We start from the raw sequence: 22,301 nt of genomic DNA on the forward strand, positions 1-22,301 counted from the left end.
ATTTTTTTGTGTTCTGTCCAATCTTTGTCTAACCCAAGTTCACAAAGATAGTCATCTATGTTTTCTTCCAGAAGTTTTATAGTTATGGTTTTTACTTTAGGTCTATGATTCATGTCAAATGAATTTTTTCCTATTTCCTAAAAATAAGGCATGTGAGTTTATTTTTTATACAAAACATATATAAAACATGTACAAAACATGATCTAAGCACCGTTTGTAGAATAAACTATCATTTCCTCCATTGAATTACCTTGCCATCCTTGTCAAAGATCAATTAACTATATATTTGCAGTTTCTCTGATCTCTTCCATTAATATACCTGTTCAACACTAACTTGATCACTGTACCTTTATATTAACTTTGAAATAGTGTGAGTTTTAGTTCTTCTTTTACAAGGTTTATTTTAGAGCTTATGCATTTCCATCTATATTTTAGAGTCTGCTTGTGAATTCACACAGAACAGCTCCCTGGAGTTGATTGGAATTGCGCTGAATCTATAAATCAATATGGAAAGAACTGATATTTTACAAATATTATCTTATAATCCAAGAACACTGACACAGCCTTCCACCTATTTTGGTCTACTTTAATTTCTTTCTGCAATGTTTTATAGATTTTAGAAGTCTTGCATTTCTTTCATTAAATTTATTCTCAACTATTTTACCTTATGGCATTGTATATGATATTTTAAAATTTTATTTTCCAATTGCTTTATGTCAGTCTACATATTGACTTTGTGTTTTTCAGCGAGCACGCTTCACATATTAATTGTCTTATGATTTTTTTTGTAGATTCCTTTGTTTTTCTACATGAAAACTCTTGTCACTTGTGAATTAAGACAATTTTACTTCTTTTTCCTATCTGTATGCCTTATTTTTTTTGTTCTTTCCTTTTGTTTTACTGAACTAGAAAGGACTGCCATGCAATAAAACATTGAATAAAATAGGAGAAGACAGGCATTCTTTCTTTGTTCCAGTAATATAAATGTCACCATTGAGCATAATGTTAGCTGTGGGCTTTCTATAAATGTCTTTTATCAGATGAAGACATTCTTTTCTATTTATAATTTGCTGAGAGCTTTTATCATGATTGGCATTGAATTCTGTCACATGTTTTTTCTACATTTATTGAAATGGTATGTGACTTTTCTCTTTTAGTCTGATAGTAGGTTAAACTCCATAGATTGGTTTTGAATGCTGAACAAATAATTTGTCATGATGTATAATCCATTTTAAATAATGCTGTGTTTTACTTACTAATATTTTATTACACAAGTTTCTATCTATATTTATGAGAGATGTTAATCTCTAATTTTCTCTTACTTTCTCTGGTAATAAGTTATGCTGACTGAGCTCCTCATACAAGTTAGAAAATGTTTTCTCATATACTTTCTGAATAAGTTTGTATGAGATTGGTACTTTTATTCTTTAAATATTTGACATGTAGGTGCACCTGGGTGGCTCAGTGGGTTAAGCCTCTGTCTTCAGCTCAGGTCCTGATCTCAGGGTCCTAGGATCGAGCCCCACATTGGGCTCTCTGCTCAGCTGGAGCCTGCTTCCCCCTCTCTCTCTGCCTGACTCTCTGCCTACTTGTGCTCTCTCTCTCTGTCAAATAAATAAATAAAATCTTTTAAAAATATGTTTGACATATAATTCACCAGTAAAACCATCTGGGTCTGCAATCCTTTTTGTGGGAAGACTCAATTTTTCAATAGATAGAGGTCTGTTTTAGTTTTCCATACATTCTTACATCAGTTCTGACAAAGTATTTTTCCAAGGAATTTATCCATTTCAGCTAAGAGATCAAATTTATGGGCATAAAATTGTCATAACATTCTCAAATTGCCTCTCAAATGTTTATATTATCTGTACTGATATCCTTGTCTTCATTTATGATACCCAAATTATCATAAATAATTTGTATTTCACCTGACTTTTTCTTGATCAGTCTAACTAGGGGTTATCTTATTAGTCTTTTCAAAAGCTAACTTTTAGCTTTGTTGATTTTCTCTGTTGTTTTATGTCTACCTCATTGATATGTGCTCTCATCTTTATTATTTGCTTTTTCAAACTTACTTGCGTTTATTTGTTTTCTCTGCTTCATAAAGTAGAAGCTTTGATCACTGATTTTGTACCTTGCTTTTAGTCTAATATAAGTACTTAAAATTATAAATTTCTGGGGTACCTGGGTGGCTCAGTTGGTTAAGTGTCCAACACTTGATGTCAGCTCAGGTCATGATCTCAGGATCGTGAGATCGAGCCCTTCATAAGGCTCCACACTGAACGTAGAACCTACTTAATATTCTCTCTCTCCTTCTCCCTCTGCCCCTCCCCACTCTCTATAAATAAATAAATAAAGTTATAAGTTTCCCTCTAAGTTTTGCTCTCATTTCATCCCACAAATTTCCATGTGTCTGTATCTTAGTTCAGACTGCTATAACAAAAAACTGTAGACTGGGTGGCTTAGAAAACAAACATTTATTTCTCACAGTTCTGGAGACTAGAAAGTCCAAGATCAAGGTGCCAGCAGATCCATTATCTGATGAGGGCCTGCTTCATGGTTTGCAGATTGTCATCCTTTCCTCATATCCTCACGTGGTGGAGAGCAGAGTGAAAAAGCAAGCCTTCATGTCTCTTTTTATTTTTTCAAGATTCCAGAATACATTATAAATGTATTTTGCTGAGAGGAGGATAGATTATCTAATAAATGATGCCATAGTGCCTAACGATCTATATAAAAATATGGGTGGACCATAATCTCACAGGATATACAACATTACTTAAAGATTAAATATTTTTAAAAATAAAGATTAAATAAATATTTAAATATGGAAAAAAATAACTTTAGTAGAATTTTTAGGAGACTGTATTAGTTTGTTATTGCTGTTGTTACAAATCAGCCAAAACTTAGTGATTTAAAATAACATAGATTTTTTTTCACACAGTCTGGAGGTCAGAAGTCTCATCCAGGTCTCACAGACTTAAAATCAGGTGTCATCAGGTCTGTGTTTTTTCTGGAAGTTCTAGGACAAAATCCATCCCCTTGCCTTGCTAGAAGCTACCTGCATTCCTTGGCTCATGGATCCTCCCACCTTCAAAGCCCCAACTTCCTCACTGTAACCTCTGTCTCCGTTGTCTTCACATCTCCCTCTCTGACTCTAACCTCATTTTTCTGCCTTCTTCTTTCACTTATTGGGACGATTGTATCATGTCTCCTTTTACGATACTAATCCAATTCATGAGGGCTCCACTTTCATGATCCACTTACTTCCCCAAGCCCTACCCCCTGATAACAATATACTGGGCATTAAGATTTCAGTATATGAATATTGAAGGGGATAAAAACATTCAGTCCACAGCTTTGTGTTTTCACTCTCATTCAGTTTGCAATGTTTTCTAATTTCTCTTGTTATTTCTTCTCTGACCCTGTTTTCAGTGTTGCTTAATTTCCAAACATTTAGAGATTTTTCTTAATAATTTATTATTTTTGGTTTAGTTTGATTCCATTATGATCAAAATAATGTATTCTGCATGATTTCAGTCTTTTGAAATATATTAAGATTTGTTTATGGTCTAGGCATATGATCTATCTTAGCAAACGTTTCATTGTGTACTTAAAAGTAACGAGTATTCTTTTAGTTTGTGGAAACAATGTTCTACAAAATCCTATCAGGTCAGGTTTTTTAGTTGTATCATCCAAATTTCTACATTTTACTAATCCTGTGTGTGTGTGTGTTTGTTCCACCAACTATCAAGAGAGAAGTGTTTTTAAAAAATCTCTAACTATAGTTGGAGATTTGTATTTTTCTCCTTCTATAGATTTTGCTTCACGTTTTTGAAACTTTGTGCACACATATGTGACAGCTTTGTAATGTGTCACCCTGTCTGGCTACTCTGCATTTCCCAGAATTCTCTTTCTACTATGTTACCAGTTAAAGTTGGTAACATATATATAGATCTAGATCTAGATCTATATATCTAGATCTATATAGATATATATAGGTCTAGATCTAGATCTATATATAGATATATATATATATCTTCTGCTGGATCAACTTCCATGGTTGAACTCTGACTGATACAGAATTTGATGCTAGGAATGTCTCCTGAATATAATGATGTATTTTCTGAATTAGTTTTCAGTTTTCTGGAATCTGATTAGAATTAAAGGCACTAATGCCTATGTTGCCACTGATAAGGAGGACACCAGTGGTCAACAGCACGAAATGGCGAATGAGTTACTCAAATATTACTTTAGATACCTGTAATAAAGTATTAATAAAGACCAGATTCTGGATGACTAAGTATTTGCTATCTTAGAACATTTTAGTCAACATAAGAGGCATAATGGGTGGGTTAGCTGGTTGGTTGCTACTAACTGTTCTAAAAAAAAAAACTTGGAGAAAGAAAATGACCTTAAGAACTTAAATTCCCAGCTCAAGGTCTGCATATAGCACCCAAAAGCTTCTGTGATTTCCCTGGGAAAAACAAAGACACAAACAAAAACATTTCCTGTAGGTACAGGGTCAAGATTTCCAAAAACCAAATCCAAAATCTAATCCCACAAGTGCCTGAATTAGCACACAAATTGCATTCCCATCCTTGCAAGGCCTCTTTTGTTAAAGTCGAGGCATCTGTCGGGAATGAACAGGATCCTAAAAATTGGAATGGAAACAGGAAACATATGAACGGGGAACCTCAAGTTCCTAAATCACAGACTCTTCTTTGCCAGTAGAAGAATCTTCTACCCCTGCCTGAGGGAGTTTGTTTACCTTTTCCTGAAGAATCATATTGGCCTCCCTTAAGGTAGTTGCTGGAAGTACTGCTGATCCCCCTCAAGACCTACCCCTGCTTTCTTTGCTGCTAACTCTGTAACTAGATTCCATTCTAATCAGACTCCAAAGGGTGAGGTATAAAATGCGACTCATGAGGAGGTATGATACACTCCAAAAGAACTACATGGTATTTCTCATTTGTTTAGATTGAATCCTAGGGAATATGTATGGGGGTGTGTATTAAGGCTGTGGGATCAATATGGAAGGAATATAAAGTTGAATGGGGCCAAGTTTATTGATATGGGTTCACTAAACAGAAATTCCGGATTCATTGTTTTTTTCTTAGAGGCTTCGAATGCCTGTAATGGTTGGTTTGTTTGGGTAACTGAAATACGGATCCATGGTTAGCCCCTACTACACAAAGTCGAAATGCTGGAACTTCCTTGGTATGCTGAAGAGAAAGGTATCCAAAGCCTTAGAAGATTGGAATGTTAGAGTGCATTTGTCATGTGAGACCTACTCACCAACATCACAGAACAGGATTTTTACCACAGTTGTGAAAAATAAGTTTGCAGGGGGAGTCCAGCGTCCTTGAGGAGCTCTCTGGTTGCTCTTCTCTATAGGTCAGAAATTACAGTGGGAAGGGCCACCATCAAACTGAGACCCCTAATGGCAATGGGAATAATATCAAACTGGGATTCTGGAGAAGCACAAGTCAAATTGTAGCACCTAATCACCGTGTATTCTATGGGTGTGGTTACTGCAAAGGACTTGGGAGCCAAAGCAGTATTCAGAACTCTGACTTGCAGAAACCTATGGTGTTTGCCATAGGTCTCTAGAAAAGAGTTTATAGAGGGTCTAGAAAAGAAATAGCTGGGAAGCATACTGAATTCTTACTTGATCTGTTGAAGCAGAAAAAGTATAGGTCTAGTGAACAGAATCACCGAATTGGTTTGGTGATCAAATTGGTTTGAATCACCAAATCTAGAGTCAAACTGCTCAAATGATTCAGAGATGTGAGACAGTTAACAGACCCAGAACACTTGAATGAAGGAAAGGCCATGTTCTATGAAGAAAAACTCCGTTACAGTGCCAAAAACGGATGCTGTTAATCTTTCTTCCAGTCTTCACCAACTGGATCTGCAGCCATTACCACATTACAGTGTGACTGCATTGGAGAAGGGAAAATAAAGTTTTGAGGATTATTGGACACTGGCTCTGAGCTGACACTAATTCCAGGAGACCCATTAGTCCAGGAGACTAATTCCAGAAGACCCACATCCCCATTCAAGTGGCCTATTTGCCTGTGAGAAAACAGAAATGGATCTTGGAGAATGACTATATATTATCATAAACATAGTCAGGTAGTGATTCCAATTACAGCAGCTGTTCCAGATGTTCTTTCATTGCTTGAGAAAATCCGTACAGAGTGTTGCTGGTATGTTGTTGTCAGTTTTAGAAATTGATCCACCTGTATTTCTTCAAATCACAGCTCCCATGCTTTTGAGGTCTTTAACCCAGAGCATCATTTAGCCTCTGTGTGTCAATTTCCCCTTCTGGAAAATGGAATGATAATAGTACCTACTTCATAGGATTGTTGTGATGATTAAATAAATGTAGTAAATGTTAAAAAAGTGTTAGCTCTGGCTTTTGGTGACAACTGTCACCGTTTTCCTCCATGCAAGGAAAGAGTTGAAGATGAGCCATAATTGAGGAATGGAGGCGAAATAGGAGCGAAGTTTTCGGGATTCATCAGCCATAGCTACAGTTGGAAGTCCTTACTCCCTGTCTTGATGGAGTTAGATTGGCCCAGTGCCTTTGCAGATTCTGTTGTTGCTAAAGGAGAGCTTCCCAGATACCTGCCTTTAATTCAATGCTTTCCATCACTGCTTTGACCTCTTCTTTCCTCTAAGGCTCCAGACCACAAGAGTTTGGTTCAAAGGTGCAAGTTCTGGGAGAAGAGTTGTGACTTCGCAAGGCTTCCCCTGCTCAGCCCCTCAAAAGAGAGGCTCTCTCCTGTGCCTCTACCCCTGCTCTAATCATCCCTAGGAGAGAAAAGTACAAAGAAGTCTCCAGACATATCAGACAAGAGCCTGCCACTCTTTGTCGAAAACAATTCCCAGCCCCCAGCTGTGGATGCCTTTGTCTAACAGCTTTTCTGCCTATTAAACACATGACAGCACATTGACTAATTGCTGGGAAATGAGGCCCTGAAGAAATCTATTTCAAAAGAACCTGTAGCAAGATTGTCAAAAGAAGAGAGCTGGCCAGGAGTGGGATCAGAGCCCAGGGCTGGGGGCTGGGAACACAGCCCCACTGGCAGGGATTCTTCTGGCTGCTGAGGAACCAAGCCCAGGGGCCAACTATAAAAGACTCTGGGAATTCAGGGGTGAGATTTGGGAGGTCATGGATCTGGCCCCCTCCCCTCTGAGCAGAAGCCTCAGTAAGCACCCATCTGTCATTTCCTCTCCCATTCAAGATTCCATTCCTCTCAGAGATGCCCCATAACAGGGATGGGAGAACAGAAGTGTCCAGAATCACTTCTTACTGTGCTCTTCAAACCTCCCACAAACTCCACACTTCTTGTTTACATCTACAGACTAATCAAACCCAATCCACCCTGCATCACGTTTCCTAAACTCTCACTGATCACTATTAATCAGCAAGCTGGCTGTGTTGCTGCCCAGCCCTGTGAGCATCTTGTTAATGATGGGAGAAGACTGCCAAACAGCCAGCTCAGCTCTGGATGGTGAGGTGTGAGTCTTGTCCAGACTGAGGAGGCAAAGGCACTAGCCACTAGCTGTCTGGCATAGAACGGGGATCCCTGGTGCTTGATAATGAGAGGCGAGCAGGCCCTGTCTCTGCAAAGAACAATGTTCAGAGTCCATCCATATGCAACCCCCCTTACTTTCTTTTTTTTTCATATCAGATGATCTTGGAAACCAAATAGGGTGGAGGGAAACCTCAAGGGTGAAGGAAGGCTAGGTAGCTGGCCCAACAAGAAGACCTATGCATTTCCCCAGAAGCCAGATCTAGAGACGGATGGCCTACGGCAGCAGGAGGGATTCAAGGTAGGTGATCAGAAGTACTTCCAGAGGCAAAGCATTGCTAAAACTATTCCAGGGCAGGTTACTAAGGAAAGAAATGTTACATGACCTGAGGATCATTTGCTCCCTGTTTATTACTCAGTCTGTTCTATACTTATATATGTTTACGTTCAAGTTTGGGCTTTCTATCAATACATGAAATGGAGGGAAGCTGGTATAGTATTTATGTGATGCCCCTTGGTTTCTTCTCCCACTGGAGATGACACCCTCCAGGATGCCCAGCCATGTACTGACCGGGCATCACCTGAGTGATCAGATTAGCTGCCAGGTCAAGAAACCACAAATCAGCGCGTCATGCCGGTGGCTAGAGGCCAAAGAACTAAGTCCTGAGGGGATTATAGAAGTTAATCAAAGCAGAGGAAAGCCCATCCCAGGAGCCAAATGTGTGGCAGAGCAGGAACTTAGTTATTCAGAGGGAGGTGTCCCAGAAGTCAATCGCCGAAGGCTCCATGGGGGAGCGGAGCTTGAAGACCGGGAAGGATAAGCATGATGCCCATGTCATAATTGGTTGGTTTCTAGTGGAGGGATTTCAGGCAAGCCCCAGGGGAGGCATTTTTTGGAATTGGCATGTCCACCTAGGAATCTACCTCATTGAAACAGGTGCCCAGAGCTACATGCCTATTAGAATTTGGCCTGTGGGTGACATGTCCTCTAATTAGGGACAGGGTAGGCTCTTGAAGATGTCTTTCTGCCTCCCAGAACCTCTCTCAGGCCTAGGACAGGGCTCAGTGCACCACCTCACCCGACCCCCACATCCATGGGGAGTAGGATCAGGGAAGGTACAGCTGCTTACTTATCTGCCCAAGATGACATGTGAGCCACCAAGAACAGCAGGCTCAGCTGCTCAGGCCCCCTGAGCCAGGACCTCCGGAAGAAACACAGGGCCCAGTCTTCCTCCCTGAAGGTCCCAAGCTTAACACTTTTATGTGGACAGCAGTTCTGGGGTGGGGGGGGGGATGTCAAACCCTGAGTCTCCCTCAGGTGAATAAGGCAAACCTCTGAGTCTAGAATTGACTGAGGCACCCGTCCTGCACTCTCTGTCTCCACCTGGAATTGCAAAGGAACGACCAGAAACAAAGTCAAAGTTTCCAGAAAGGAAGACAGACTTGGTTTAAAGTCTATACTCCATGGTAGTCAGGGAGGAAGCCCCTGGGCCCCAAACGTGAAGGTTTCATTCCTAGCTCTGCCACTTATTATCTTGTGACGTGGGCAAAAGAAGCAAGGAATGAAAGTTGACCTGGATTCTTAAGATCTCACACCCCCATGTACAAACTGGGGACCAGTGATCTTGTATTCTCTGAGTTCATTATAATAAATTTGTATTATTTTATAAGTTGGTGGGTTGCTGGCATCGGGGACAATGGGCATCTTTAAAAAAGGAATACATGAAATTAAAACAGAAACACCAAAAGTAAATACTAAATACTATAAATTTGGTTTGTCTAAAAACAAACATACAAGTAATTATAATTGGGGACAAAAATAATAATACCAACTTCCTAGGGCTGACCTGAGAAATAAATGAGCCAATCAGGTACAATCTTGGAACAATCCCCAGCATGCTGCAAGCACTTATTAAAAAAAAAGGGGGAGGGAGGGTGGGGGGCGTGCTGGCTATTATTTTTAAATACTCTTCCGGCAGTGACAGTATTACCATTTTGTCACAGGGAGGGTGTACACAGGCATCTAATTGAAAGAGGAGCTTTGAGTCTTACTTCAAAAACGCATTTGCAGAGCAAGCAGGGCTTTGTTCCCTTTTCAGTATTTCTTCATACGGTAAGGGGATAATAGAAATATTTTCTTCATAGAGTTCTTAGGAGCATTAAGTGAAATGATATGTAGAATGTGCTTAGAACCGTGCCCGGCACTGTGTAAGCACTAGTTAATGAGTGAACGGTCCCCAGGCTGGGTGGCTGGAGAAAATGCTGGAGGAGAGGAGGGTGCAGGCTTCCTGGCTGCAGGGAAGCTCTGTTCTGTTGGACAAGGAACATAAATCTTCCCTGCTATGGTGCAAGACAAGCATTGAGACACAAGAATTTCCTGAGAATCAATCAGGATGGCAGACCTGGGCCAGGTTTCCAAGGAAGCTTGCTGTATTTCTTCCCCTGGAGGTGTTCATTGGTCTAGGACCTAAGGCCTCCTAAGGCCTCCCTGAAGACCAGACAGCATGGCCTCTGGAAGGGCTTCTCAGCCACAGGATTCGAGCTGCAAAGCATCTGAGCTCCTAGAGCAGGGATCTAGAGCAAAGACATCTGGTCCACCTGGATCACCTGGGCTTAGGATTGAGAAGACACAGGTGCTGGACCATAAAAGAAAGAAATCCTAAGATTTGCCCCCCACCCGCCTCCAGCCCTTGCTTTCTGGCAGAGAAACACACAAACATATGCTTCCAGCTACTCACCCGCTGCAAGCCTAGCCCTGACCCTCTCCCAGAGAGGCTTTCAGGACGGAGGGCCAGGGACCTTGGGCCACTGGGAAAACCCACTTTATGACAGCAGACAGTTGAACACATAACACTGTTTTCTAACAGTGATGGAACAGCAGGGCTGAGCTCAGCATGGTTTACCTCGTGGATCCCAAAGTGGGCATAGGAGTCGAAGTAATAATCTCTCGAGGTCATCTCCTCTGGGTTCAGCAGCTTGGACATCTTGCCCCGTCCTGGGCAGCTGGGCTGAGTGGACACATGATGGACACATTGCACAGGCTTGGGTGGGACGACGGGCTGAGGGGGTTGCGGTGGGGGACTGTTCACCTGAGGGGAAGAGAAGGGGCTTGGTGTCAACAGAAGCAATGAGGTCCTGCCCTCTGAGATGCCGCCCCACCTTCCTTCCCCTCCCTGAGCCCCGCGGCTCCTGTCTGCTCAGCAGCCACTCCTTAGGTGCCATGGACCCTTCCGGCTTTCTGGCAGGCCAGCTGAGGGCTGTGACTTGTAGAGAGGCTCCTCTGGCTACTGAGGAGCCAGAAAGACCTCAAATTAACCCAATTCCATCACTTACTAGTCAGGCGATCTGAGCCAATCTAGGCCTCAGTTTCCAGCTCTGCTAAACAAGGGCAAAAATACATTCCTTAACAGGCGAATAGTGAACACACACTAAAGGGAGAGATGTATAGCATCACAGAGGCTTGAGGCTGGAGCCGAGATCCCAGAGCCAGTCTGCCAAAACCGGAGCCCCAGCTCTGCCACTTACGAGTTTAGCACCCGACCTCGGGCAAAATTATTAACTTCTCATTGCCTTGGTTTCCCTATCCCTCCAATGGGAATAAAATGATCCCCATGTCCTAGAGTCACCCCTAGGATCAGATAGTTGGTGTTTGTAAAGTGCTTATAAAAGGGCCTACCTAGCATGTAATCGGTATCTGTTTTTGTTGTTGTTGTTTTGTTTTGTTTTTTTAAAGACTTTATTTCTTTATTTGACAGAGAGAGATCACAAGTAGGCAGAGAGTCAGGCAGAGAGAGAGGGGGAAGCAGGCTCCCTGCTGAGCAGAGAGCTCGATGCTGGGCTTGATCCCAGGACCCTGAGATTATGACCTGAGCTGAAGGCAGAGGCTTAACCCACTGAGCCACCCAGGCACCCCTAATTGGTATCTGTTAAATTGAAACCTGCCTGTGCCCTTAGGACGATTGAGTTCCTGGGCTTCTCTCCAGCAGGCAGCACTTGTCCTCCAAAACGTAGGTCTCTGAGGTTCTGGGGCCTCGCACCTGGTGTCTCCCCTCCTGCTTTCTGTGAACTTTACTCTGAACTTCGGCAGAAGTTTCCTCTGGACTGCGAAAGCCCACGCTGATGGGGGCCTCCTGCCTGCACACGAGCCCGTTCCCTCTTTCTGAGTTCCCAACCCTGCCACGAAGCCCCGCTCTACACCCCACCGCTGCTGGGGGTCCCTGGCCAGCCCCTCCTCCTTCACAGGCTAAGGGGACGAGGGAGAAGGAGAGAAAGTTCGGGGAGTTCTGGGGCCCAAACGTTCAGCTTGACTGCATACACGAAGTCAACCTAGGAGAAGAAGCTTCTCTCCCCGGAGCATAGGAATCCAGGTGTGCACAGCACAGCAAAGGGCTCAAAGCCGGGCAAAAGTTTAAAATACTGAGAAGCAGCATTATCCAGTCCTCTGGGATTCCTGGATCCCAGTCTGCCGCTAGTAAAATTAAAAATAAATATTGAGAGGCAGGTGGTATGGTGTAGAGCGTAAATCCTGGGGTCACACTGCCTGGCTTTAAAACATGGCCCTGCCGCTTAGTGGCTGGCGAATGACCATCGGAAGTCATTTGTCACCATGTGCCTCAGTCTCTTCCACCATGAAATAGACAACATGATGAAACTCCTCTGAGAGAGCGGTCAAAAAGTTTGGGTGAGTCCATACCTGTAAAGTGTTCCGAACAGTGCCTGGCAATAGTAAGCTCTAATATTATTCCTACCATTATTATTCATATTACATAAACATGTCTCTGTTTCATGCCATGATTTTCTCATTTCTGAGCTGAATCAGCTCAGAATTATTAATCTCCTTTCCAACAAGGGAAATAGGGAGGCCCTAGGACAGAGCAAGATCAAGAAACCCAAGAGACTCCATCTCCCCATTATGCTGTGCAAATTGCCCCCAGACTGCCCTGTGTCCTGGGCTGGAGAGGAGTGAGCTCAGGGGAGGGTGATGGTCCCATTTTCCTGGTGTATCTAGGCTATAGCCTCTGGGAAATAAGCAGACTTCCCAGTTTAGCAACATCAGATTTGAGGTCGGTGAGATCCCGGCTGGCTGGCAGAGGCAATCGAGGCTGCCTCATTAGAATGCAGCAGGTGTGCCCACCCTCGGCTTGGGATGTTGGTCACGGTCTCTGGGAGGCTAAAAATAGACTGTGTCAATTGCATACTCCCGTGCTGGCTGCAGAGTCACCTCTAAAGCTAAGAAGGTTCCGTGCATGAAGCTGACCCCAATCTTGACACTATTTAAATATATTAAAGAGAGAAAAAGTCCTAGCTGGCCCAGGCAGCGTGCATGGTCAGGGTCACAGAAGCCTCCTGCACCCCTTAGCTGCCATTCAACTCTGATTCCAAGGTTCTCTTTCTTATAGGGTCCCCAAGATCCTCTTCTCAGTTGCCAACCTACAAAGTATGTACCATGTCCCACACATTGCATTCGTAAGGCAAGCGGGTGAATGGATGGGGAGGGGGGCGGCATTTACCTCGATAACCACAGGCCAAACTATGAGGACAAAGAGGTGACTGTGGCACAGTTCCCAGTCCCAAAGGCTGTCAGCTTGGCTCAGCCACTTGCAGAGGGGACTTGCCCTCTGTCCGTTAGCTGATAGATGTGTCCTATCCCTGGAGGCTGGGAGTGGGGCGGGAAACAGCAGTGGCCCGTGATCCCAGGCATTCGGCTACCTGGGGTACTGCCTTTCATTCCATAAATACCTACTGAATATCAGCTGTGGCAAGGCGCTGTGCAGCTTCTGTGGAAAAGCAGAGACGTATAAGAAGAGTGCCCTCAAATGGATCTGCTTTCTGGTAGGAACGTAAGACTTTTGAGGCCTCTGCTAGATGAGGGAATAGGATTTTTTTCACAAGAAAAGCTCAAGCAAACTGTTCTGGGAGTTTCAGAGAGAGAGAATTCACTTTAAAGAATAGGAAAATCTTGGGATAGCTGGCAGTGGGGTAGGTGGGGAGCTTTCTGAATGGATTTTGTTAGGTGGAAATAGTGGGAGGGAATTCTAGTAGGAGGGAATGGCTGGAGCAAAAAGGCAGAGGGGCGGGAAAACTGTGGGCTTGTTTAAGGAGCAACTTGGCCGAGATAGTGGAAGATTCCACTGAAAGGAAATTAAGGCCAGGTTAACAGGTTGTAATTAAATACAAGACAAGGGGGAGTTGTTGGTGGTTTGTTACCAGAGAGTTCCATGCTTGAGCTCTACTTTAGGAAGATTAATGTGGTGGCAGGGTACAGGAGGGGCAAGGAGAAATGACAAGTCAAGGAACTGGGGTTGGGAGAGCAAGATATGAACTTATGAGGCCATTTTCAAAGTCCAGCCAAGAAATAATGAGAACGGGAACTACTGTTGTGTTAGAGGGCCTGCCCACCAGGGAAACCACAGAAATCAAATCTCCATAGAGATTGCCTATGGATTGGCAATGGACGGGATAGAAAGGAAAAGAGAAACGTTGGAACCCAAGATGACCTCAACAATTCAAGCCTGGGTGACCAGGAAAACAGTGGTGACATTAACAGGAAAAAGCAAGTCAGCAGGAAGAGCAGTTAGGGCTAGAGGGGGGGAATAATGAATTTCCATTTGGATTTGTGAAGATTTTATTCATTTGAGACAGATACAGAGGGAGAGAGAGCATGAGCAGGGGGAGAGGCAGAGGGAGAGGGAAAAGCAGACTCCTTGTTGAGCTGGGATCCTGATGTGGGGCTCAATGCCAGAACCCGGAGATCATGATCTAAGCAGAAGGCAGATGCTTAGCCATCTGAACCACCCAGGTACTCCAGATTTGTGAAGTTTAAAATGTCATTGAGTCAGAGCACTTGGGTGGCTCAGTCATCAAGCATCTGCCTTCAGCTCAGCTCATGATCCCAGGGTCCTGGGATCAAGCCCCGTATCGGAGAAGCCTGCTTCTCCCTCTCTCACTCCCTCTACTTCTGTTCAGTCTCTCACTGTCTCTCTCTCTCTCTGTCAAATAAATAAATAAAATCTTTTTTTTAAAAGAAAGTGAATATCCTTAATATGTAGAGAGCTCTTATAAACAAATAAAAGGAAAGCAAGCACCTCTCATTTAACATTGGACAAAAAATCTTATGGTCAATTCACATGAAAATAAACACAAATGGCAAATGAACATAAGGCAAAAATATTTAGCCTCTATAGAAACCAGGGAGCTTCGAATTAAAACAAAAGTTATCATTTTTAATTATTAAATAAGCTTGACTCCTCCCACAACTATGGTAACACTGCATTTGTAAAGGCTATAGAAAAAAGAGGTACTTTTATACAGTTCTAGAGAGGATTTTTCTGGAAGGCAGTTTGATAAAGATGCATGAAAAGCCTTTAAAAGCACAAATCCTTAAACCCAGTAATTACTTCTTTTGGAATTCATCCTGAGGAAAGAATCATGGCAGACAACACAAAAATAGGAGTCAACCTAGAGGTTCCATGAAACAGAACTGATTACATAAAGGAAGGTACATCCACACAACAGAATGCTATGCATCCGCTTGTAATGTTGTGGCAGAGTGTTTAATAAAAGAGATATGATCACGATAAACTGTGGGCTGAGGAGAGCAAGAGGGAGAAGAATAGACAGTGTGATCACATTTTTAAAATTAAAACCTATCCATGCCTGTGTTAAGGGGGAGACTCCAAGAAGTCACCAGAATTGGAAGCAATTACGACAGGGTATTGGACGGTAAACAGTTAATTCTTTCCTTTCCTGCTTGTTGACACTTTGTAAAATGTATGCCATTAACAGGTACTTCTTCTGAAAAGAGCAAAGCATAATAACATCGGCCAAAAATTTAAAAAAATAAAAAAAAGAAAGAAATGTGATCCCAGACCTCTGAAAAGAAGCCGAGGCTAGCGCTCTAGATGGAGACCATCTACTCAGTGAAAGGTTGAGGGGATCACCTGGGAGAGAACCCCAGGGAAGGAGGTAGAGGGGAATGAGGCTGGGCCAGGGAGAGAAGCCAGAAGCCTCCTTCTCTGAGGACCTTGGAGGCACCTGGGGGGAAGAGGCTTAGGGAGAATGTGTCCTCATCCCTCCAGTTCTGTGTCTGCCCTCCTCTGAGGATGTGCAACCCAGGTGAGGCACTCCAGTGTCAGTCAACAGCACCAAAGCAAAGACAACTTCTATCTAGCTTCACTTATCCAGAAGGACGCTGTGCTAGTGACGGCTAGATGTGCCGTCACGTCTAGAGCTGAAGAAGTCTCCATGCATGAAGTAGAGTCCAATCTTGACTCAATTTAAATACATTAAAGAGAGGAAAAAGTCCTAGTTGGTTTGGGCCGCATACGTAATCAGGATCACAAGGGCCTCCTGCGCCCCTTAGCTCTGACTCCGATGTTCCTTCTCCATAGGGTTCCTGAGGTTCTTTCCTCCATGGCCAACTTACAAAGTGTCTACCATGTCCCATGCATGTCCCATGCATGCATTCACCCATAAGGTAAGCAGGTGAATGGATTGGCAGGGGCGGGGGGGTGGCATTTACCTTGATAACCACAGGTCAATCCATGAGGACAAAGAGTTGACTGTGGCACAGTCCCGGGTCCCAAAGGCTGTCAGCCTGGCTCAGCCCCTTGCAGAGGGGACTTGCCCTCTGTCCGTTAGCTGATAGATATGTCCTATCCCTAGAGGCTGGGAGTAGGGCGGGAAACAGCGGTGGCCTGTGGTCTCCAGTCATTCGGCTACTTGGGGTGCTGCTTTTCATTCCATAAATACCTACTGAATATCAGCTGTGGCAAGGCGCTGTGCAGCTTCTGCAGAAGAACCAAGGTGTATACAAACCCTCCAGATCCCCATATGGGCATATAGGAACCAGTATAGGAATCCAGATTTTTCTGTGGAAGCTATCAAAGTTGGTTAGGCCATACTGGAAGGTCCTTTGGAGGGGATCTGGAAACCTAGTCTTTGCCACATCTACCTACCCTGCATGGCCCTGGAAAGACTTGAGCAATGTAGAGGTTGGATCTTGGAGGAAGATGGTGAGTTCATCTGGGAAGTCAGAAGCCCTGACTCCTCCATAGGCCAACCAGAGGCTCTGAGTGAAGGCAGCTTCAAACTTCAACTTACCTTGTCTATATTGTCTGGGAAGTCAGACAAGGGTTTGGAATCACAGTGGGAGATGGAGGCCAGACTGACTCTCAGCCTCCCCACAGCTGTGGCTATCACAGCTCCGATTTTCTCCCTTGTGCCCAGGTTCCTTCCCACTAAATACTTTAGTGTTGCAGTATGAGACCTGTCTGTGCTCACATTATTCTCGAGGTCCATTGGTGCAGTGGGATATTTGGTACCATGGTGCACACAGACAGCCTTCCCTCGCTCTCCCACCTCCTCCAAGGGCCTTGGACTCAGGGCACCACTATTTGCAGAATAGCATGTTGCCTGCCTTCCTGATCTTTTGAGGCGCACTTGTCACTGTCAGGATTTGTGACATTGTCTTCTGCTCTTAGTGTCGACTGCTGATTGGGACTCTTTAAACACTGTGCCATGCCTCTAGACCTGGTCTTTCCCAAGGCATCTTTGGCAGTTTTTCTCAGCAGTAAATCATCAGTGATCTTCCTAGTCTACTCCATTCTGCTGGGCTGATTGGGCCCAGGTCCCACTAGATCCTGAGATAAGATAAAAGATTGTGGAAACACCAAAGCTGGAGACCAAAAGGAGGATGGCTTCCTGAAGTAGTGTTTGAGCAGGTCCTTGAAGGGTGGAGAGGGGTTGGGGGGGGCGGGGATTTAGGGAGGGCATTTTTTTCCCAAACTCACTGCCATCTGAAAATAAGGGTAGATGATAGGTCATGATAATGATCATGATCGATCCCTAACATGGATAGATCCCTAAGAGTAGGCACTGCACTAAGTACTTTAAAAACACCATCTCATAAAAGCCTCATGATAACTCAATGAGGCACTGAAATTTACAGACAAAGAAATTGATGCTCAAAAAATTCAGTCAGGGCTCACAAGTAATGGAGCCAGGACCTAACTGATATCTGTTGGACCCCAAAGTCATCCTCTTGACATTGATGCTGTGGTTAGCTCAGTTCAGTCACACCAAGCTTAACTGAGCTACTGCTATGAGCTCTGTGCTCAGAAACAGGTGGCAAAGCTGCCCCCAGACAGGAAGCCCCAGTCCTGGGGAAAGAAAGAAGGGTCAACAGGCAATGACTAAAAGGAAGAAAATGTTTTGGTGAAGGTAGGCAGAGGTAGGTACCTCTCCAAGGTAACTGAGTTCAAAAGGGAACAAACAGTAAGCTCCCATTTATAGAAGGAGGAACTGAAGCCCACATAAGAAAAGGAATGTGTCTAGGGTCACACAGACAAATCCAGAGCTGAAACCTCTAAGGAAATAGAGAAGAAGTGGTGGGGAAGTGGGGAAGGAGGTCTTTGGAAGGAGAATGGAGGTGAAGGAGATATGAAGGGGGAAGCTAGGCAGCAGGGGGCAGAGAGAAGCCAGCACTTTCTGCACCAGGCAGCTGAAGCTAACCCAAGCCCATTGGGCTATAAATGGCTCTTACTGGCACCAGCCCAAGCTGTAAAAACGATTTTCCTGAGAACAAGAGGCTCCACTGGAGGAGCCAAATCCTGCTCTGTTTTCCAAATGTCAAGAGAGCTTTTTCTAACCTGAGTTGTCTGTCCTTAGCAGCAGCCTGCCTGGCCTGAGGTCCCATGGAGGGGACAGAAAGGGGTCTCCAAAGGGTGGGTCATTGCAAGGTGGCAGAGGAGAGTGTGGGAGGAGGGGTTAGCCCCTCACCAGTTCTCACCACATCTTTTTTCCCAGATGCCTCTTTCTCTCTCCCACCTTCTTCTAGCCCATGTTCACATGTGGCCCCTGCCCCAGGGTCACCCCCAGACACTAATCACGGCCTTTCTTCATTCTGATGTTTACTCACAATATTGTGATATTGTGGTCCATGTAGTTGATAATCACCTAGGGTGAGCTCTTCTGGCACCATCTGTCTGCCTTTAGATAGGGACCAGAGCTTTAACCAAAAGGAGAAAATTCTAATGGTAGAATGTCAGGCAACAGTGCTTTGTTGGGCATGTGGACCTCTCCTGTTGTCCAAGATCACAACAAAATACATAGCTTTCATGTCTGCCTTTGGCCAAAAACAGCCTTGTTTCCACCCTTGCATCTACCCTTCTGCAGCCATGTTTCCTATCATCTGGGCTGAAGATGAGCCCCAGCAAAGCAATATTGAAGTCAGCCTCCCCGCAAAGAAGTGCTATGCTAGAGTACATAGTCCCACATGTACTAGGGTACATAGTTCCAGCTCATGGCTTCTCACTCTTGGAGTCAGAAACCTGCAAGTCTGGGGGACAGGGAGAAGCATCTAGATGCTGCTGGTCCCACAAAACTGTGTTGCCTTCCTGTACATGGCCACCAGGACACCCTGGCCTGTACATGTCAACACTCACCCTCATGTCCCCCACTAGAGTTGGCTCTTTAAAGTCATAGACTCTCTCTAGAACCCCCTGGGCCAAGCCCAAGCACTTATGCCTGTCACAGAGCGTCAGCTGCTGTCACCCACTGGGATCATCCTGTTTTACAGTATCCCTGACTATGACTGGCATTTTGGCAGAAACTATCTTCACATGCCTAATTACTTCAGATTCAAGTTCCCTCCAAGGCTGCCCTTCCTGGAACCCTCTTCTCTCCGGTCCTGCCACCCTCTATTGTCAGTCCCCACTTTCCGACTGGGGAATGCTTTGCACTGAGGAATGTTGCCAGGAGGCCTGGCAGGACACTTGGCTGAGCCAGGGCTTACAGAGGGGTCTAAGACAGTGGTTCTCAATGACTAGTCCCCAGACCACCAGCATCAGCATCTCCCGAGAGCTTGTAAGAAATGCAAATTCTCAGCCTTCACCAGAAACCACTGAATCATAATCTCTGTGGTAAGGTTTAGCAATCTGTTCCAACAAGCCTCCATGTGATTCTGATGTATCACAGAGTTTGAGCTCCACTGGTCTAGAGAGTTACATTTTTCCACATTGTATTCCACAGACCAGATATTCCTAGAAAAGGGGTTCTGTGGTTAAGTACGTTTAGACAAATAAGCTGTAGAGATTTCTTTTTCTTTCCCCCCAACTTCATTGAGGTATAATTGACATGTAACATGTAAGTTTAAGGTACAACAAAATGATTTGATATATCTATATACTAAACATGTTAAGAGATTTCCTAATGGCAATACTTTTAAACCTTTACTTTGCTAAAACAAATTCTGAATCTCCAAGAGGGAGAAAGGGTGTCTTTTGCTACCAAATTTATGGCTGCAACACCCTTCTTTTCTGAGCAATCTATAAACATCTCTAGAAATTAATGTTCTGAGGAAACCATCTGGGGAACTCTGATTTAGGACAGTGTTTCTCTATTAAAATCTCCATCTACCACCTTGGGATGGGAGTCAGGCCCCACCGCAGACCAATGGAAGTCAGAGCCTGTGGGAGCGAGCCCCCAAAAGCTACACATTTAACAAGCTCCCCCGGTGATCCTTACGAAATCCTGGTCCAGACAGAGCTGAGGACCTGCAGTCTGCATTATTCTCTGACCCCTCATGCAGTCCCCAGGGCCAGCCTGGAATAGCCTTGGTGCTACTCTGATACCCCAAACAATGTCAGGGCCGGGCCAAGGATGCCTGGACCAGAGGCAGCAGTTCAGAGAAAGTACCTTAGCTCCCACAACGAAAGAGCTGAGATTGAGTATAGCTGCATCACCTTTAGGTTAGGTGACCTTGGGCCAGTCCCTCACCTGCTGTCATTGCCAGGGTCATGATGAGTCTCCATTTGAAGGGCAGTCCTCCGCAGCTGTGCACTGTGTCTGGGCGCTTCCCATCAGCCCCTGGCTGTCTCTTTGTGGTACAACAGCAGTGCCTGCTTCAAGTCAAAATGGTATTGCACCCACACGGCACTCCCTCTGTCTCTTGGATCAGTAACTGCTGGGAAGGAATCTATTGGATTTGTTGGACCTGACCTATTTTTTAAATAAACTGGGGCTGTTTTCCAGCTATTAGTCACTTTTCTCCCAAGCCTCCACATATTAAATTCTCTTCTTATATCCTCAGATATTTTGGCTGCAAGAGATGTCAGGTTAATTGGATGCTTGGCTCCTGGTTCTGCCTCCTTAATGGGCTTAAAAAGCAGACTCTCCCCCACTCCCTTCACTTCCTCCCTTTTCCCTCCCCAAGGCAACAGGAGATTTTTTTCTCTCCTTTGACTTCAAAGAGGTCACCATTCACTTGGCTTCCTTCTATGCTTTCCTGTACGGGCACATGTGCAGAAAGACATAGCCAATATCCTCACACCCACACCTCAGCCAGAGTTGGACTAAGCTTTAATTTTGTATTTGGGTCAAACCATCCCTGTAGGACCTGAGCTGGGTTCATGGCCTCCCACCCCAGACTGGGTCATCCATAGAACAGGGCGTATCCGGCAGAGACTGTGCAGATGGAACATCTGTGGGTTTTGGTCTTGGTTCTTTCTTGTCCTAGTCAGGTCACTATGCAAAAGCATTTTAACCTTTCCTATCCTCAGTTTCTTTTTCTGTCAAATGACAACAATTATGTGTCTTGCTTCTTTCATGAGCCTACTGTGATGACTGAAAGATGCCGAGTATGCAAATATTTGCAGGAAATTCTAAAATGTGGTAAAGGAGTATGAGACTTCCATTTGTGGCAGTCTGAATTTATGCCCTTATGCTATTTTTGGATGTCCTCTGGGCTCTTCACTGGCACTAGACACTGGCTTTGGCTACTCTTAGCATTCTGTTCTTCCGCCTGCCTGACTCTGGTCCTCCCCCTCCACATTGTCCACTCTCTAGGCTGTATTCTACCACCTTCCTTGGCGCTTTCTGAGTATTATGCAATTGCTATCTTCAGGAACATGGTCATCATGGAAAGGCAGTCATTTTTTCCAGCCCCTGACACCTGGTCTCTTCTACTACTATTCTGAGCTCATATGGCATCTGCTGGTCTAAAGCTACTGGTTACATTCTGTGCTATTTTGTTGAAATATGGTCTCACAATTGTAGGTGTTGCTTCTACAACCAAGAAGTAAATTCCTTCAGACCAGTAACCACATCCTATGTGTTATTATTTCTCCTTTAACACTTGGTATAGAGCTGGGGCTCAATAAAGATGTGTTGGTTACAGTATCCTTACACTTCAATTGGGTCGATGCTGTCCTTCATAAATATATTATGAAAGTGGAATGAAGGAGACTTTTTTCCCACCATGTAATCAGAGACCTTTCATTCCCCTTGAAAGGGTGAGGAGACAGCAGGAAGAAAGACAAAACTGAGAAAAATAGTTATCAGAATCTTAATAATACGTAATACTCCTTAGAGGGCTCAAGGGTACTCCAAATGTCTTTATCGAGAAGTGTCTTATCTCCTGATCTCCTGAGATTTCTAGAAGAAGAAAATATCTTTCAAATATGGAATGGATTTACTCAGTACCCATAATTCCATCTGTACAGACTACAAGTGGTTTCAAGTACAGATTCACGTGTATCTGTTAGACATTTTCCCAACAACCTCTTCACGCCAAGTAATGCAGTGCCAGAAATGCAGGTAATGATACTGTAGCTCAGGGAAGCTGACTGACAGATTCAGCCCATATAACATACCTGATCTGGACCTCAGACCTGACCCTCACAGAGCCTCAGTCCCCATCATCGGCCACTAAACTGATGGCTAAATAAAAGTGAGCTCATACATCGGAAAGAAAATCAC

The 22,301-nt window shown here is 44.2% G+C and overlaps 1 protein-coding gene across 2 annotated transcripts in view; it reads right to left on the reverse strand.

The window, feature by feature from the left end:
• PRMT8 (protein arginine methyltransferase 8) overlaps window positions 1-22,301 on the reverse strand; it is a 99,845-nt gene that overhangs the window by 43,025 nt on the left and 34,519 nt on the right. For both annotated transcript variants that reach the window (XM_032874855.1, XM_032874854.1), the window contains exon 2: window positions 10,448-10,633. In XM_032874855.1, coding sequence (XP_032730746.1) covers window positions 10,448-10,633 — 186 coding nt within the window. The remainder of the gene's footprint in view (window positions 1-10,447; window positions 10,634-22,301) is intronic.

This window comes from Lontra canadensis, unplaced genomic scaffold (assembly GCF_010015895.1).
Source record: "Lontra canadensis isolate GAN:19392208 unplaced genomic scaffold, GSC_riverotter_1.0 scaffold53, whole genome shotgun sequence".
Taxonomy (NCBI): domain Eukaryota; kingdom Metazoa; phylum Chordata; class Mammalia; order Carnivora; family Mustelidae; genus Lontra; species Lontra canadensis.